The 17,687-nt window shown below is 38.6% G+C and overlaps 1 protein-coding gene across 1 annotated transcript in view; it reads left to right on the forward strand.

Moving 5' to 3' along the window:
• FAM172A (family with sequence similarity 172 member A) overlaps window positions 1-4,619 on the forward strand; it is a 670,447-nt gene extending 665,828 nt beyond the window's left edge. Inside the window, exon 10 of the mRNA XM_007942555.2 lies at window positions 4,477-4,619. Within this exon, the coding sequence (XP_007940746.1) occupies window positions 4,477-4,619 (143 nt within the window). The remainder of the gene's footprint in view (window positions 1-4,476) is intronic.
• The last annotated feature ends 13,068 nt before the right edge of the window (window positions 4,620-17,687 follow it).

The following is a 17,687-nucleotide window of genomic DNA, read 5'->3' on the forward strand; positions in this document are numbered from 1 at the left end:
TTAATGATATTGTTCTATAATTTCCACATTCTGTGGGATCACCTTTCTTTGGAATGGGCACAAATATGGATCTCTTCCAGTCAGTTGGCCAGATTACATGGTTAGTGCTAAATGGACTAGTTTCCCTGTTACTCCCACATCTTTGTAGTTCATTAATAAATGGCTGCTTTTTTGATTGTCCTAAACTTTACCTTTTATATCCTTTTATGAATAGATAAGTTAATGGCCTAGAGTGTTTTTGCTGATAGAAAAAGAAGGACCATTCTTAAGTTCTCTCAAAAAATAATTTTAATTTAATAGAAAGTTGCTCTCAGAAGTTTCCATTCACTTTACATTGCTATGAGTTGACTTTCATATTGATTTGTAAATATTTTTATTGAATTTTGACCCTAATTTATCTAAAATGGTCTCCAAAGATGTCCTTGAAATGTATATATGCAGGCCCAGCTGAACATGCAATAATCTAATTTCCAGATACTATTTTTAAAATTATTAAAAATATACTTCCAGTAGTTCAGAAAAGAAAGCGAAATATGTGGCAGAATATGCATGATACTATTCCTTAATTTAGGAGCTCTGATGGCACAGTAGTTAAGCACTTAACTGCTAACAAACTGGTCAGTGGTTCTATACTACCAGCTGGTCCATGGGAGAAAGATGTGGGGAATCCCCTCTCGCATTCTTTGTAATTGAGCTTCTAATCCACCTTGCTTATTACCTTTGTTGTTACTGGGTGCTGTTGATTCCCACTCAGAGCTATCCTGTAAGACAGAACAGAACTGCCTCATAAGGTTTCCTGGCTGTAATCTTTACAGGAGATCACTGAGTCTTTTCTCCCATGGAGCAGCTGGTGGGGTCATACTGCCAACCTTTTGGTTAGCAGCTGAGCACTTAGCATTGCACCACCCAGGCTCCATTGATTACCTTTACCCCTAGCAAGTTCCCTTCCTCTAACAAAAGCATCTATCTTATTATGTATACTCTTAAATTGCAAGGGTAAATATTGAAAGCCTGTTACCCAGTTATCTCAAGGATTTTGGTCTTTTCAGCCCAGGACTAATCACACAAAGGTCATCATAACCTAAATTAAAAAGCCTCTATAGAGAATTTATCACTAGGGAAATTTGTTCATCCTTCAGAAAGATTGTCATCAAGAGAAAAAATAAAGAAGTTAAAATTGCTTCAGACCATTGACTCTTTGTTGTTGTTGTTGTTGTTAGGTGCCATCAAGTCAGCTCTGACTCATAGTGACCCTATGTACAACAGAACGAAACACTGCCCAATCGTGTGCCATCTGTACAATCCTTGCTATATATCTGAGCCCGTCTTTGCAGCCATTGTGTCAATCCATCCAGTTGAGGGCCTTCCCCTTTTTCACTGACCCTCCACTTTACCAAGCACAATATCCCTTTCTAGGGAATGGTTCCTTCTGACAGTATGACCAAAGTAGGTGAGACAAGTCTGGCCCTTCTCACTTGCAAGGGGCATTCAGACTGCACTTCTTCTAGGACAGATTTTCTTTTACTTTCTGGCAGTCCATGGTATTTTCTTTAGGTCTCTTTCAATTTATATCTTGAATTGGTTTTTAAGGGGTAGTATGAGTTAAAGACGATTTCCCCAAGAAAGCTTACAAACTGATCATAGCTTTGGAAACATTAGTAGATGTAAGTGGAAACACTATGGAGGGAATCCCTAATGAGGCTGGAAGCACAGAAAATGGGAAGGAAAAGAGACAACACCATTAACACCTTTTTTTTTGGAGGGGGGTAATTGTGTTGAGGGTGGGCATTGCCATATAGTATGCATTTGAGAACAATCTTTCACAAAGGAAAAATAACAACTTGATTTTTAAATATTTTGTCACTCAGAAATGCAATCAGTAGCTATTACTGAAAGAGAACTAGAATTACAAGCTCTATAGAAATACAGACAGACATTTCATATACCTATCCAGAAACTGGACCCTTCTACATATATTCACAAAATATTTAGTGTAAGCATGTCTGAGTTTATCTGAAACTTCTTATTTAGGTTTGGAGAATATAAATGTCTCAAATTCAAAACAATTCCTAAGAACTCATTAGAATAAATTAGTAAAAATAATAACCTGGACATTGTGCATACTTTTAAGAACTTAAATATAACACACCTATTGATGCAGTCGGGCATATATATAATTTTTTCCAAGAATTCTATCAAAACTTGCCAAAATCCAGTCAGGATTTGCCAAGATAAGCCTATATTCATCCCTCCCTCCCACTGAATAGCATTGAATTAGCCCAAAATGAGTAAACAAATAGAGAAATGACTTCATTTTTAGTCTAAATACAGTAACATTGGGGGATATTTCTCAGGACATGACTTTAACACTGGATCTTAGTTCCAAATAGGAGTCAAAGAGGCAGTGTACAGAGGAGAGGGGAATAGAGAGCATCCTTGTGAAGACACCTATAAAGAGAGGGTTCTCTGAGCTGGGTTCTGTGCTAGGGCCAGCTCCCACAGCTAAGTCACAGGCACAGGCTGTAGCTTTCCACTTTCTGGCAGACCACAGCCATAGCATCCTTATTGTTGTAACTCCCAGATTGTGATACTGTCACAAAACTGTTGCTAGGCAACAAATGTGGTTACCAGGTCTCAGCGAATAGCTGAAGGGGAAAGCAAAGTGTTGCACCATTGTAGAGTAACCATAGCAATGACCTACTATTACAGACTAAAGAATTATCATTAACAATGTTAAAGTATCAGACAGAGGCCCTGAATCTGGAGACTTCCAGGCAGCATCTCTGCATAATTGGGAGATCTAGGAAGAAAAATTTCAACTCTTTCAAAGCTATTCATTCATTATTTCTATGGGACAGTTTTCTCAATTATTATTTTTGTTTTTTTAATTTTAAAAATGCCCAGAGTTACCAAGCTATTCGTAAAATGATTTTGAGTTTATAAACTATCACAGGGAATGAAAAACAGGTGAATTTCTTCATCTATTCTTATGACTGCATCAATGTTATTTGCTTCCTGTGTTAAACTGAGGGTAGATTTTATTTGGAAAATACTGTACATTAGTACTAAATGGAAGCCACACAACGAAGCTTTAGTAAAATAAAAGAGCACTGTAAATTGACCATCTGTGTTTTTTAAGTTGAATTACTGCTGGCAAAATAGGCCTGGAGGTTAGAACCCACGAGCGGCTCCACGGGAGACATGTGGGAGTCTGCTCCCCTAAAGACTCCCAAACCAAAAGAACCAAACCCATTGCCTTCCGGTTGATTCCCACTCAATAGCTAGCGACCCTAAAGTACAGGCTAGAACTCCCCCTAAGAGGGTTTTCCTTAGAGCGGCTGTTGGGTTTGAACAGCCAACCTTTTGGTTAGCATCCAATTTTGCTTAACCACTTTGCCACCAGGGCTCCTTCCGGTGAAGATTATAGCCTATGTAACCTTATGGGGCAGTTCTACGCTGTCGTATAGGATATGAGTGGGTATCGACTGGACTGCAATGGGTAGATGCTCTTTCAGTTGTCACTGTTTTTTGCTGTTTTTTATTATTATTATTATTTTCCGTTTTCTAAGACTTTCCCCTGAAGTCTGTGAAAATGTAACGTGCTAGAACACCTCAAGCCATAGTCTCTTTTGAATCTAGTCCCTTATTAAGCATCCAGTGACTTCTCTGAGGCAATCATATCTAACAGCATAGCTTCCGGGAGAGGCAGGAAAAGTCCGATTTCCAGCCCCCCTCTTGGGAAGCAAAAAAACTCCGGGGGTGGATGTAGAAGCCAGATCCCGCCCGCAGGGGAAACCAATCCCCGCGCACGCCGCCGAGCCTGGGGAGGTGGGTGATTTCGAGGCGGGAGAGGGAGGGGCCCTTTCCCGCCGAACGCCTCGATTGGCCCGGAGAGGCTGAGGGCAGCGTGGGGCGCCGGGACGCGCCTAAGGCGACCCGCGGGGAAAGTCCCGGCCGCAGCCGCGCTTCTGCGGCGTAACCGCGGCTCAAACAGGAGGCGGCCTGAGACCCCCCAGGTCTCCGCCCTGAGACGCCGCTTGCGGAAACGCGGAATTTGGAGGAGATCTTGATTCCCCTGAGCCTTGGGGGCCTAAGTAAGCCCTCAGGTGGAAGGGTGCTGTGGGGAGTTCTCCGAAGGCCGCACGCGCTCGGCTCCGGCAGACGCGCAACGGTCCGGGCCTCGCCTGCCAGTCGTCACGAGCCTGGAGACGCGCGCCCGCAAGGAAGGCGCGGCGGTGGAGTGAGATGGGCCCAGAGCGCTGAGGCCAGGGCTCGCGTGGGCCCTAGCACCAAAAGCGGGAGTGGGGCGGGGGCTAGGCTCGGGCGAGAGGGACTCCGACTTGTGGGACTTGGGTGCGAGGGGCGGAGCCCGAGGCAGAGGGCGGCCTGTTTCCTGGTTTCTGCCTGGCTTCCCCATCCCACCTGCGCCTGGCACCAAGCAAAACCACTTCATAACCGATTCTTCGCTCTTTGCAGGCACCGATCGTCACGAGCTAACTTCCTGGAAGAGCTTCCCATCCATTTTCAAATTCTTTACCGAAGCCTCTGAGGCAAAGACCAGTTCCCTCAAGCCGGCTCTGACGCGACGCTCCCACAGAATAAAGCACGAAGAGTTGTAAGAGGAGAGCGAGCGAGACGGGGGAGGGGAAGAGAAGGAACCACACTCGAGCATGCATCCACACGTCTCCCAACTGCTTGTTGTAGGCGAGCAGACTCCCAGCCCCTCATTAGATTGTTTTCTTCCTAGAGCACCGGGTCGTGATATATACATCTAAATAGCGTTTTGCATTATTTCTAGATGAGTGCAACTGTCAAAGCAATATGGGTTCACTGGTCGTGCTTCCTGCGGGCTGAGCTCGGGCTTCGGACTGCCCGTCAGCGCGCAGATTAAGGCTGACAGCGCCCTACCCGGCGCGGCCAGCGAGGCTCTAATTGCCCTGACTGAGCCCGCGCGGGCGTTGCGGGGCTAGCGGCGTCTGCGCGGTCCTACCGCCCACTGCAACGCACCCACTGGGTTGTTTTGTTGTTGTTTTTTTTTTTTCTCGCCATTAATCATGTTCTTTTTTTTTCCCCCTCTGAAGAAAGCAGACTCTTACTCTAAACTTCAAGCTTCCGTTTTAAATAGATTTTATTTTCCCCCTAAGGGCATGTATGTCTCTCTTTTTAAAGTTGTTCCCTCCCCCCGCCCAAAGGCCAAATTTAAATTGAGAACACAAATGCCATAATGTGCTGTGTAGTTTGGGGAGTGCAAATTGTTCTCTGCCTAACGATCTATTTTCATTTTGAGACCAGAAGAAAAACTGTGCATAAAAATCTATAAAGTTATCAAATCCACATTACCACTGAAAATCCTTGCCAGTTGAATATGAGATTTTACGAAAGTCTCTAATTACAGAAAGACACTTTTTAAACCAAAACATAATGATGAGCAGATCTTTTAAGTATATGTGTGAAAAGGCCCATTTTCAATGGAATCTCTAGCTTTATCATTAGCATTGACTTGACTTTTTAAACATATAATGCGTGTTTGAGTGGAATTGTAATTTAGATAACACGTTTCAGATTTGCTTTTTAAATCTTTACATGGTGAAAGTTCGGTGTTGCTGTTGCTGTTATGGTTAATCCTAAGGAGAATGATCTATTTTGAGCTTTAATGGAGTTAGGCCTTTCAAGGATAGAATTGTTTATGGTCATCAGGAAAATGAACCTGTACTCAGAAGTCTTTTCTTTCTGAAAGACTTAATGGAACTAAAATAATTATTTTAGTCTTCTCCAAGGGAGAGAGACCTGGTGTGAAACATTTTCTCCTCTCAGTCTTTAGCATTCCACTCGCTCTGTAGGGTTTTGCCCTACCTTTTCAACAATTAAGTATTTTAATGTTCTGACCAACACTGTGAAAAACTAAGTTGAGGTTTTACCCAAATAGTAAATTTTAACATTGTCAATTTTTAATTACTTGAAGAATTACACAGTGAAGATTCTGTTTCTGATAGGCAAGGGCCTGGATTTAATACTTCTCATCCTTTTTAAAAGGATTTGCAACAGTTAATATGCCTACCTTATTTGAGGACATGATAAAAATGTACTTAAAGGATTTGAAACTGTCTACCACTTCAGAAAATACCTTAAAATCAGCCACCTCATGGATAAATGTTTTTATATTATAAAGTGATTTCAGCAAGTTTTAAAACTGCTATCTCATGCTGTGTTTGGCATACAAGTACATTAATTAGTTCTTACAGTTTTAATGACGGTAAATTAAAATGATCTTTTTTCAGTGGTCATGTCTGCTTATCTTTTGATTGTATTTAAGCAGAAACGATATAGGAGGAAAATCAAAATGCATTTTATCCAGTTCTTGGATGATTTAAAAATATGTAACACCAACAGTGTCCAGCACATTGGGCTGTGGCATTGACCTGATCTTTCCTATTTTGGAAGAGTGAACTCTGTAAAATAATGGTATATTCCAATGAGAGGTTGTGAGAATTTATGTATATTGAATATATTTTTCAAAGTATTATAAATCATATGGGAAAATGTTCACAGGAAACTGATTTTACAGCATTTTTTTCAAAATCAGTCCTAGTGCTATGCTGAATTCATGAAGCTTCTGCGCCTGAATTAAAGACAAGTAAATGTTCTCAATTTATAAACCAAATCCTTCTATTCCTTGTCTTCTATTTTCTCACCTCTCTTTTAAAAACCTTTATTTCTAACTAGAGTAAATCATTGTTTGATTGCCTTTAATATTTTAAAACTACTGGTTTGTTAAGGCTTGTTTAAATATCTGTAGAGAGCTATTTGCAAACTTAAGTTGTGTAAATGTAGTTTCTACTTGTGGATCTGAGCTGTGGCAACCAGGAGAGAGCTAAACAAACCATCCCAGACCACCAACTGATAACTCATCAGACTTTCTTGTAATGTAGGATTTTTTAACCTGTTGATGTAAATGTAACAATATTGTTCACCTCGGTTTTCCTGGAATAACAACTAGTCGTTGGTAGTAGCCTGCCTGCTTTGGGGCGGCCAGATGTTAACAGTATTTCTACTCTGTTGATCTCCTCCCCATTTTTGTTTCTTTAGATATAGGCTTTGGGGAGAGTAGAGATTTAAAATTAAGATCTGAGCTTTTTGTTTTAATTATATATTTAGTTCTTAGACCAAGTGGAATGGAAAGGAAGGAGTTATTGATAAATTTTAGGTTCAAAATAGTCTTATCAAAATTTAAAGCCCAGATACTGCTTTGGAGCTTTCCAAAGGTAACTCACCATGGGATTTGGTCAGTCTTTAAAAAGTTTTCATGGATATCTGAAGGGGGAAAAAAATCTGCTTGTAATAATTGTTCTTTTCTCAAGTGTCTGCCTTGTGCTTCAACCTGTATTACATTATTGTTTATATAAAAAATAGGTAAAAGCACAGGAGTTTCTTATCATATATTTCTGTTTATCATTTTTAAATAAATAAAATTTTCCAACAAGCAGTGGTGTATTGTTCTTGCTTCAGAGTTCATTTATTCACCAACTAGATGGAGGTTAATAAAAGTAGAAATTTAAGAAGGATAGTGAGACAACATTTGTCAAAGTTTTAAACATCATCGGTGTTTTGTTATTATTATTGTTGTTGCAGTGGTAATATCCTAACTTGAATTGGTCACTATTTGGCATGCACCTTTCTCAAAGCTAACATTTTTTAAGGACATTTTTTCTTAATATCTAAAATATCTCTCAATTTGAAGTACCCATTGTGAAACTATGGTTTTATAAAATAAACTTTAATATATTATTAATAAATATGTTCTCCTAGAAAAGTCTGGTAAGATAAAATTGCTCCCAATTTCTTGATATATTATATATCCAATCTGAAAGTAACTTCCTTACATTTATTTTACAGCTATTTCTAACTTAGAACCTTGTAACTCTTCTAAGAGGATGATGGTAACAAGCTGTTAATTATTAGGGCTCTGTTAGGTTTTTTTTTTTTTTTTTTTTCCCCATGTTTCTCTGGATTATGTGGAGTTAATCCAAACACATGTATGTCTCCTGTTATAATCATAGTTTGTACTGTAAATTGACAGATTCCTGTTGGTATCTGTCATCCTAATTGATTTAAGAAAGATGATTATTACAGAAAGTCTGAAAAATTCTCATCTTTGAAATATGGGTGAAAAAAAAAGGATAATGGTGGTGGTTGTTTTATGATTACTTATTAGGGACTGTAATAATATAAAATAAAAGACTCCAGGAGGTGCTCTCTTTCAAAAATTGAATACTTTCCTTCCTTCCTTGTATAGAGTGACTGAGTGGGAGTCTCTTGAATTGTTCGTCTTCCTTTTATCTAATATTCTATTAATCTCCAAAAAGATCAGTTTGAGTCTGGGAAAGGGTTTTTAATCAACACTTCACAGAGCTTAAAGCTACCCTACCTAAAACATAGCTTTGTTAGGAGGTTTTAGATTTAAAGCATTGCAACTGTCATGCACTGTACTAAAAGAATGTACACCAAGTGGAAGATGTTGAAAAGAGGGAAATAGCACAAAGTCGATTAACGGAGATTCGAGAATAGAAATAACCATCAAAGCATTCCAGCGTTTATCTCAAAATCTATGTAGAGTTTAAAAAAAAAAAGCAACAATGATAGTCTTAAACCTCATACTTAGGAGGGATGAATGTTGATTTAATTGATTCATTTGGATCGATGTTTTTAAAGTTTCACACCACTGATCTTTCATGTAGTGATGTCTTTAGCAGTCAGTGGTCTGACATGAGCCTTCTCAGATTTCATCAGTGGGACTCTCCATGACATCTAAAATTATGCAACAGCCTGTGCAATGGTAACTTTGGAATTAGGAGACCTCAATGCCAAAGAGCATGATTAAATTGAAGAACACTTGTTATGTCTTAGCACAAGGGTTTAGAGGAATAGTAATTGTAAATGAACCACAAGGTTAAAGTCACCAAATATATAGTTAGCTTTAATTGGCTAGACGGGAGAAAGTACTCCTGAAAGTTTGACCATTAAGTGGACATCACACAGTGACCAGTATTTTCTCCTGGAATGTAAAATGTTTGAAAGGGGGAAATTTGACTTAATCCGTTAGGCCTTGCAGGCAACTTTCCGCCATCCTTTGCCTTGGGTTTGTGAAAAACCTTTGACTATATTCTTTGTATTGTTGGAATTCTATTTGAAGCAGGCATGAAACATGTCTCTGGAAAGAAATCCAGAGAGACCCTGCATCCATCTTTCCAAATCATTCAGCTTTTTCCTCTTTGGCTATTACTTTGGGTGATATGGGAAACTGTCATAGGTAAAATAATGTTGAACTGTACTTTGTAGCCAGCCTGCAATACCAATACAAAGAATCTGAAATGAAAAGACAGCCAACACCCAAAGAATGATATGTCTCTTTTAAAAGTTTACAATTTGAATAATGAACTTGGATAGAAACTTGGCAGGAAAACAAACCATGGCACCATCACATCACCAACCATTTTCACTTTTCTGTCCAATTTCAGAGTGCATGTGTTTGTGAGTATTTCACTAGATCAGTGACAGCTCTTTATTTGCATAATTATATGCTCTGGTCTGAAGAGAAAACTAACCCCCAAATTTCATGGGTCACCAAACTGCAACAATCAATGTTTTATCACGTATGCTAAGCAAAATCTAAGAAGCTATATGAAGTTTCTTGGGGAATTTTTACTCCTCAGAAAATTAAAGAGTTTTCATCTTCTGAATAGATTCAAAATCTTTCCAAGTTCTTTGTAACTGAATTCTGTTTGAAGGCAAAACTAGAGATTAACATGTAGATCTGGATCTTAGACTCACTAGCATTACTTCAAAGTAATGAAGAAGAGCAGCATTTTGGGAGCACTAAACTTTTAAATTTGAAGTACTGTCCTTCATGTCCGATAAGGAAAAATTATTGTCCAAATTATGATTAGTCAAAAAGAAGTCTGAGTTAACTGCAATTGAACATTAAGTTAATTTCCTTCCTTAAAATAACTCAGGGATTTTTTTAAAGACATAATAGGGTATGTGTGTACATATATGTATGCGTGTGCACACACACAAACACATATATATATACACACACACATATATATGTGCATGTATATCCATATACATCTATAGGATACATATACCCACTTTTTTCATATACAGACTATGTATCTTTTCAGTGCCTATAACATAGTAGTTGCTCAATAGATGTTGGTCACTATGAATGTTTGTAAATTTTCTTTCTGTTAAATTTTTCATGTTCAAATTCTACAAGGCATTGTAATAATTGTTTTAAAATGCTTCAAGTTCACTTGCATCTGTAAATTCTCTGTATGTAATGTGTATGTGTATATGGTTGCCTTTATTTCATTAAAAAGAAAGATTTAAACGGTTGGTGTCTTCAGTTTGTAGGCAATCTGCCAAATTTGAAATACAATAGAATATAGAGACATGCAGAGAGTGACTGTTTTTATGGAGTTATTAAAATCCTGGAAATACATATCTGTGCCTAATTCTTAAGGAATATATTAGGAGCATGATTCAGTTTTATTGCAACCAAGGGCTTAGGCATGAATTTCATTTAAGAGCATATAATACAACATCTTTTAATTGAAGTGATCTGTGTATAATAATGTATTAACTGCTGCTTCTTTAGGCACTTTGCTGTCATCAGCAAAATCACTAGAAGGAAACATTTGAGGAAAAAAATAATAACTGCATAGTTTTAAACTATTTATTCTCTATCTGAATAAAGTTGAGGCTTCCTTGTATCAAAGAGCAAAAATTTCCTAAACCACTCCCATTATTTCAAGGGAAAAATCAATTTCTCCAAGTTTTTAATTGAATTACAAATGAAAGACATTTCCTTTCTCTTGCAATCCAAAAATTTAAACATCTCCATGTCACAAACACTATCCAGGATCACCACACCTCACCTTTGTTACTGTTCTTACTGAAATGCTCCCCTCCTCCCTTAACATCTACCTCCCCAGAAATTGCTGTTTGGACTGAAGGTCTTGGATTCCTCTAGGTGAAAAATCCTCGAAATTGAATCTGTAAAATCAAACAGATAAATCCATGTTTAGAATTTTTAACAAATAAAATGAGTTGATAAGCTAATGAGTCAACATATAACTAGATGCATAGGACCTATGTTCCTCTGAGTTAAATAGATACATTTGCATTTTATTTTTAAGATATAAACCCTTTAATAGACAATATTTATACCTAGTTACTCTTTTTCTGCATTTGGCCTTTTGAGGAGCATTGCTAAGAGTTTCAGATAGGGCTCTCAGATTTCTACTCTACAAGGGAGACAGAAATACTAATTATATCCCACCAAATTCCACACATGAGAGGACTGACCCTATAGCTGAAAGGCCTAGGTTTTCTCTGTATTGTTTTCATTTCTTTTTTGTCAAGTGCCATCTAATCCTATCTGGCTGGGAAAAAGGGTATCTCAGATCCAGTTCATCTTCCTGTACCGCCAAATAATTTTTCAAAGGCTTATTTTGTTTCTTGGTTGGTCTTTTTTTTTCTTTCTTCTTTTTCTTTTTTTTTTAAAAACCACAATTAAATAAATGGCTTTTTTCCAATAAATGTTCACACTTTCTCTGGGTACTTGGATAATCAGGATTTATCAACTGAAAAAATATTGATGATTTGTTGTGGTGATATTTTTTGCTTTTGCTTTGCTTCAGTAAATTACTTAATACCATCCCCTGGAATAACCAGTTCTAAAAATAACCCTAGTCTGAGTGTCACAATTTGGCTTTCATACTGTTTCTAAAGAAAGCCATTAAAATTGCATTGATCTCACAAATATTGATCTAGTGCTTGATATCAAATATCAAATGAGATGCTGTCAGTTGCTGCTGATCATTGTGTCAGCTGTTTGAATTCATGTCCTTTTCCTTCTTCATTGTCATATGGATTCAAGTTGCTGAGGCTAAATAAGATTTTCATGATTAACACAATTAAAATAAATTATTTTCCTGTTTTTCACATTTCAGGTTTGTAGCAAGCATCATAGTTAATGTGGGACCTGAAATATTTGTCATATGATATTTTTTACAAGCATGTGATTCACCTATTAAGTAGGTTATGTTTCTATTTAGCTCTTTACCCTATTTTGAAATAATATTTAAAATCTATATCCTACTTGCTTTCTTTATTACCACCTTTTTAAAAAAATCAAATTTGCCTTAAGCGAGTACAGTTATTAGTGTATCATTTTAGAGGTTAGAATGAAATTTCAGTTATTCTAAATTTACATACACATGACAATAGGTAAATCACTCACTCTGTTTTCGCTGAAAAAATATAACTGCAGCATTTGGCAAGCACGGAGTTTGGAGATTTATTTAAATGAAATGAATATATTTTTAATACTTTCTCAATAAATTCATGTTATCCAGCACTTTAAGTCATGCTGTGTTTTTATTTTATTTTCTATCAAATCTGGAAATAGCTAACTACCTTTGGATATATTTATAGGTCACCCTTTTTCTTCCCTCCTCCCTGTTTATTAAGTACATCAAGAATTGCTGACTATGTTACTTTGAAGTATGGAATACTTTGAGGAGAAACTATACTAGAAGGACCAGTTAACACTGCTGTCTGACTAAGCAGTAAACGCTGAGAAATAAAGAGTAGAACTTTCCTAGGGTACTGTTTAATTATACAGCCACGTGTGTGTTTTCCACATTCACGGGAAGAAAAAAAAAATCCAGCTGCATGTATGGTTGGCATCGCTGAGCTGTTGATTTTACACCTGAGCTCGGTTTGGGGACAGCGACTTAGAGCAAAGTGAAGCCGCGTTCTCCCCAGCACCATGGACAGCGCGCAGCACGCCGCCTTCCACTCCCCTTGGCCCTCGCCAGATTCCTCTTCCGTACCACTCCCCAGGGGAAACTGGACCCTGAAATCTACGGAGGTGAGCCCAAAGCGACAAAGAGTTTAAAGAGTATGTAGTTTGTTTATGGAGAGTCCTTCTTGCTCCATGCCGGATGTTAATCAGTTCTAACGACCCAGAATTGACACATCATCCACCTGCGTGTCTCCTTGAATTTGCATCTAGCCTACGCAGGGTGCCCTTGGTAAAAAAAAAAAATAGTGCCACCTTCAGTCATTTCTATGCTAGGGGTCTTCCCTATAACTTTTCTTTGACCAGCTTTTTACTCCCACTCTTCAGATAGCAGAATCTATACCTTCTCGGGGTTAAGAGGTCTGTAATGTGAGCACTTTCTGACTGGGCTCCTGAAGTCATCGTGAGAGACTTCCGTTCCAAGAGATACACCTCTAGAACCTCCTGGCCCGAGTTCCCACAGCTCAGCGGGTGGCCAGAGCTGTCGGACTAGCTTGGGTGTGTCCAGACACTGGTTAATTACCGCTTGCGAGAGACTGCTCCTCAACCTGCGCTCTGCCCGCGCAGCGATGAGTAGCCTGACAGTAACTTATTTGACAGCAAGAAAAAGTGAGCGCGTCTGGCTCAGTCCTCACCAGCTCTGCTCCTACTTAGAGACCTCGACTTCTAGCTGTCTTTTGCGGCACATCTCCCTGTTTGGCTTTCTTTTTTACTGTGGCTTTAAGCAAAGTGCAATAAAGAAAGATCACTCCCGTAGGGTGTCTTCCACCGCATGGTCTCCCTAGCAACACTTAAGTCGCCACTCTTAAAACAAGACTAATATTCAAAGATTTCAAATTTCACTTTGCTTTATTGAAACTTGCCTCACTTGTTGTGCTTTGAGCGAAATCCTTCCCCTCCCCGCTGGGATTCTATTCCAGTCATATACTCTCTTGAACCGACTTTGGGGACGAAAATACCACATTTTGAGCAGGTGAGATAGCCAACAAAATAAATTCTTGTTAAAGATGGATTGTTAAAAAATAGTTTTAAACCAACTTAACCTCAACTTAACTAGAAAGGGTTAGGAATAAGTAAAAAGGAGAGGACCCTGATATCTTAAGTTAAAGGGCTTCTTTCCTATAAAATAGTGTGGGAAACCCGATTTCAAAATTGCTTCTGTGTCATAACATGTATTACAATAAATCTGGGGATACAATTATTCTCTATTTGACATAATAATGCAACGAAAAATCTGAATGCATTCCTCTGTTTAGCACTAATTTAGCATCAAAACATTGTATTTTTCTATCCCTTAGACGTACAGATATTTTGTTAAATATTTCACAGATTAGCCATTTAGTCAGTTTTCACAGAATGGCCATAAACACACTTGTTTTCTCCTAGCGTTGCATACACAAACTTTTTGCCCCTTTCTTAGCTTGCAAAGACACTGCTGGGTTCTTCCTAAAGATGATTTTCCCTCATAGTGGTCATTCTTGTGGTCTCAAGAGTCTTTTTGCCCAAACAGTAAGGCAAGCCTTTGCTCCTGGGGAAAGTCAGCCATGCTGGGAACTATTTAAGCTAGCCGCTAGACTCTACTAGGAAACCTTGGGAGAACTCGTGTTGGCTAGTGCAGCCTGGCAGCTGAAGTGCACAGGGTAGCAAAGAGGACCTGTTGAATAATAATGACTAGGGACACAAATATATTTTAGATTTAAACCTCCTCTCCAGCGATCTGAATCCGCAACTGAAATATTGCTATAAAGTTTGCATTTCTTTAGCTGGGACATTTTATCCGTGGGGTCACTACATGAACAGAGCTTCTAGGTTTGTATAAATATTTCACTCTAACTTTCTGGGGTTCAGGAGTGAGAGAAGGGAATCAGGTGTCAGGAAGGAGTTAAAGAGGAAGGATTGTAAAGATCTGGGGGTGAAATGGAGAACACTTACTGAATTCCTGGGTGCCTGGGGTTTGTTCTCTCATTCTGGGTTTTAGGGATCTCTTTTCTGTGCCCAGGATTTCCCTTAGGTCCCTTAGGACATGGAGAAGGGAGAGTTAAGATCTCTTTAATTAATCAGTTAGGAATTTCGTGGTTTTTTTTTTTTTTTTTTTAAGTGTATCCCTGATCAGGTTTCAGAATGACCTTTCTGGATTATTCTAAGTAAATTAAAAACTCTCAGACCTGGGCCGAAATTTCAGGACTACTTTTTTGCCAGAGAAAAATGTGGGGAAAAGAAATATGAAAAACTTTTTTTCCCAAAAAATAAAACACTGAGCGATACGGTTCAGGTCCCTCTAAGGGAAGCTTCTCCAACGATGTTTGCTCACCACCTGTGTGTGTGCCGGAAAACTTTAAACTTTCTACAGCATAGATGGGCGTTTTCTCCCTTTTCCCCCAAGCGTTTCCTTTAATTCCAATTCTGCTCTTCCGCAGGATTGTTTCTGTCCCATCCATTTTTTTCCGTTCAAAGTCTTTTAAAATAAGTTTCCTTGTCTCTTGCCCATTTGTCAGTGTCAGATGTACACTGCCTATTTAGTTAAAGAAAGTGTGTATTTAATATGTTATAAAAGAACAGGCTTCTTTATTTGGTTTCTTGGAAATCAATAATCTCTTAAACATTTGCCAACACCCCGGGGAAGTGAAAGATGTAAACAATAACTACCAAACTTCACTATGACAATATTGGTTAATATCTGCAGGATGATCATTCGGACAAGAGGCGGTTGTGGGGAACGACTTTGGACTCTCGCGATTACATAAGAAGGGACCCCGGGTATCTGATGTCTGGCTCCATCCTCTGCAACTTGCCCAGGGAGCTATCTTGGAGATAGAGTACGGAGTTAATTCTAAACTACTTTATAAGATACCTTAGTATCCAGACGGGTCTTCAAATAATTGAGCTGGAAGATGGCTGGGCAACCACACGGAGGTTGTAAAAGAGTTACACCCATTAAAAGAAACACCACGATTTCTGTCTTCCCTGACATAATTAAAGGCTTTGGTAACACCCCTCTATTTTGTCTCATGCTGTGAAAAAAAAAAAAATCTACTTCTCTAGCAAATAAAACTTTAAAGTAACTTTAAAATAAATTCTGCAGTCTAATTTCTGCTTTTTTACATTACTGAGTATACGAAGAAACACAAAGCATTAGAAAACCTGTTTTTTACTTTAGTCATCTATCAGTTTAACATTACAGGAAATAATTCACCCAAATTTCAACTTAGCCAACTTTTAAAAACTATGTGTGTTCCCAGAAAATAATACGTGACTGGGTTCAACTTGCAGGAGCGTCTAAAGTAGGTTCTCAAGAAGGTAATAAAATATATGAGCTCTCTTGTGTAAACCACTGGGAGGGATTTATAAGTATTTAAGGATCCTGTGATCCATTGGAAGCACAATTCCCTCAAATATGAATTTTCACGATCAACTTTCAACCCTAAAAAAAAAAAAAGAAAAAGAAAAAGCCATTTGCTTTACTTAATCTGGAACATATGTTTGCACCAGTAGCAGGTTTTTTGGTGTGTGGCTGGGGCTGATCAAGTTGTAAATTCTCCACTTTATGTTTTTCAGCACCTGCTAGTTTCAGCCTAACACCTAGAGAGAGACTTTGCGGGGTTCTTCTTCACCTAAGCAGTCCAGGTTTGACCAAAGGTTTCCAAACCTCTCACCTCTGAGTGTTATTAATTTTCCCAAAGGTGGAACATTTCCATACAGATTAATTCTCCAAATCCTAAAAGCAAAGTAACAAGTTAAAATCTCCTTTGATAAAAGTGTTGAGGAAATGCCTATATATTTTACTTTCATTTGCAACCATTGCCATCCTCACCTGTAACCCCTTTTCTAAGGGACACACAGTGGTATGCCAGCGGTGGGTGCTGCAAAAGTGACATCTTCATTTGACAAAGCAATATACAGATCTTTTTTGGCTCATCTTGATTTTTTTCCATCAGAAACTTAAAACTGTTGATTTTCTGTCTCTTTTTGCTTCAACACAAAGGAGTTCCAAAATAAGTGATTTGGATATCTGAGAAGAATCAGAATCACTTAATGATTAAAAAATAAATATACATTCAATCCACAAATCAGCCTTCCTGAAAAACAAGCTTTCTGGTGGCTTTTATTACTAACATTAAAGTACATCTCCTTGTAGACACAAATTTTTACTGTTTGGTCTTCAAATAATCTAATTTTTAAGTCAATTAATGATATACCGTAAGGACAAATAATGTAATAAGTCCCCTGAGATCAGCTTAACTCATCCTGCAATGGGAATGGGAGCAGTGGTGAAAGCGCATGGTGGACTGTGATGGCAAACCTCACAGACTGTAAACAACCATCTGCACCTACTGATTTGTCTTCTTCCTGAAAAGCTCAATCAGATCACTGGAGGAAAAGTTACTAAGGTGCTTTCTGAAATGCATCAGAACGAGTAATTGAGTCACAAATGTGCCCTACATTCAGGTGCAGAGTTTCGCTAAATTTTACTATTATGAGGATTAAGATGGGCAGCTCCCACCTGGACAATTCCCTAATCAAAGAGTGAACAAGGGTGGCAAAAACAAGGGCAATAATAACATTAACATCACTGTGCTAATCAAATGCCCTCAACTAGTTGAGAACAACGATGCTAAAAAGCCTCTTTAATTCTGAAACGGAAGGTCCTGAGACACCGAGCGCCATCTAGCAAGCAAAGTTAGAATCAAAGTGCGTCTGAGTCGAGCACAGAGCACAGAGACCAAAGGATGGAAAGGCAAAGGGGAACTGGAAGACGCACTTGCTGCGACTTAACCACCAGCCCAGTCTCACCTGAGCCCACTCTGCTCTTCGACCCACC

This window comes from Orycteropus afer, unplaced genomic scaffold (assembly GCF_000298275.1).
Source record: "Orycteropus afer afer isolate SDZICR_OR568_19922 unplaced genomic scaffold, OryAfe1.0 scaffold00093, whole genome shotgun sequence".
Classification (NCBI taxonomy): Eukaryota; Metazoa; Chordata; class Mammalia; order Tubulidentata; family Orycteropodidae; genus Orycteropus; species Orycteropus afer.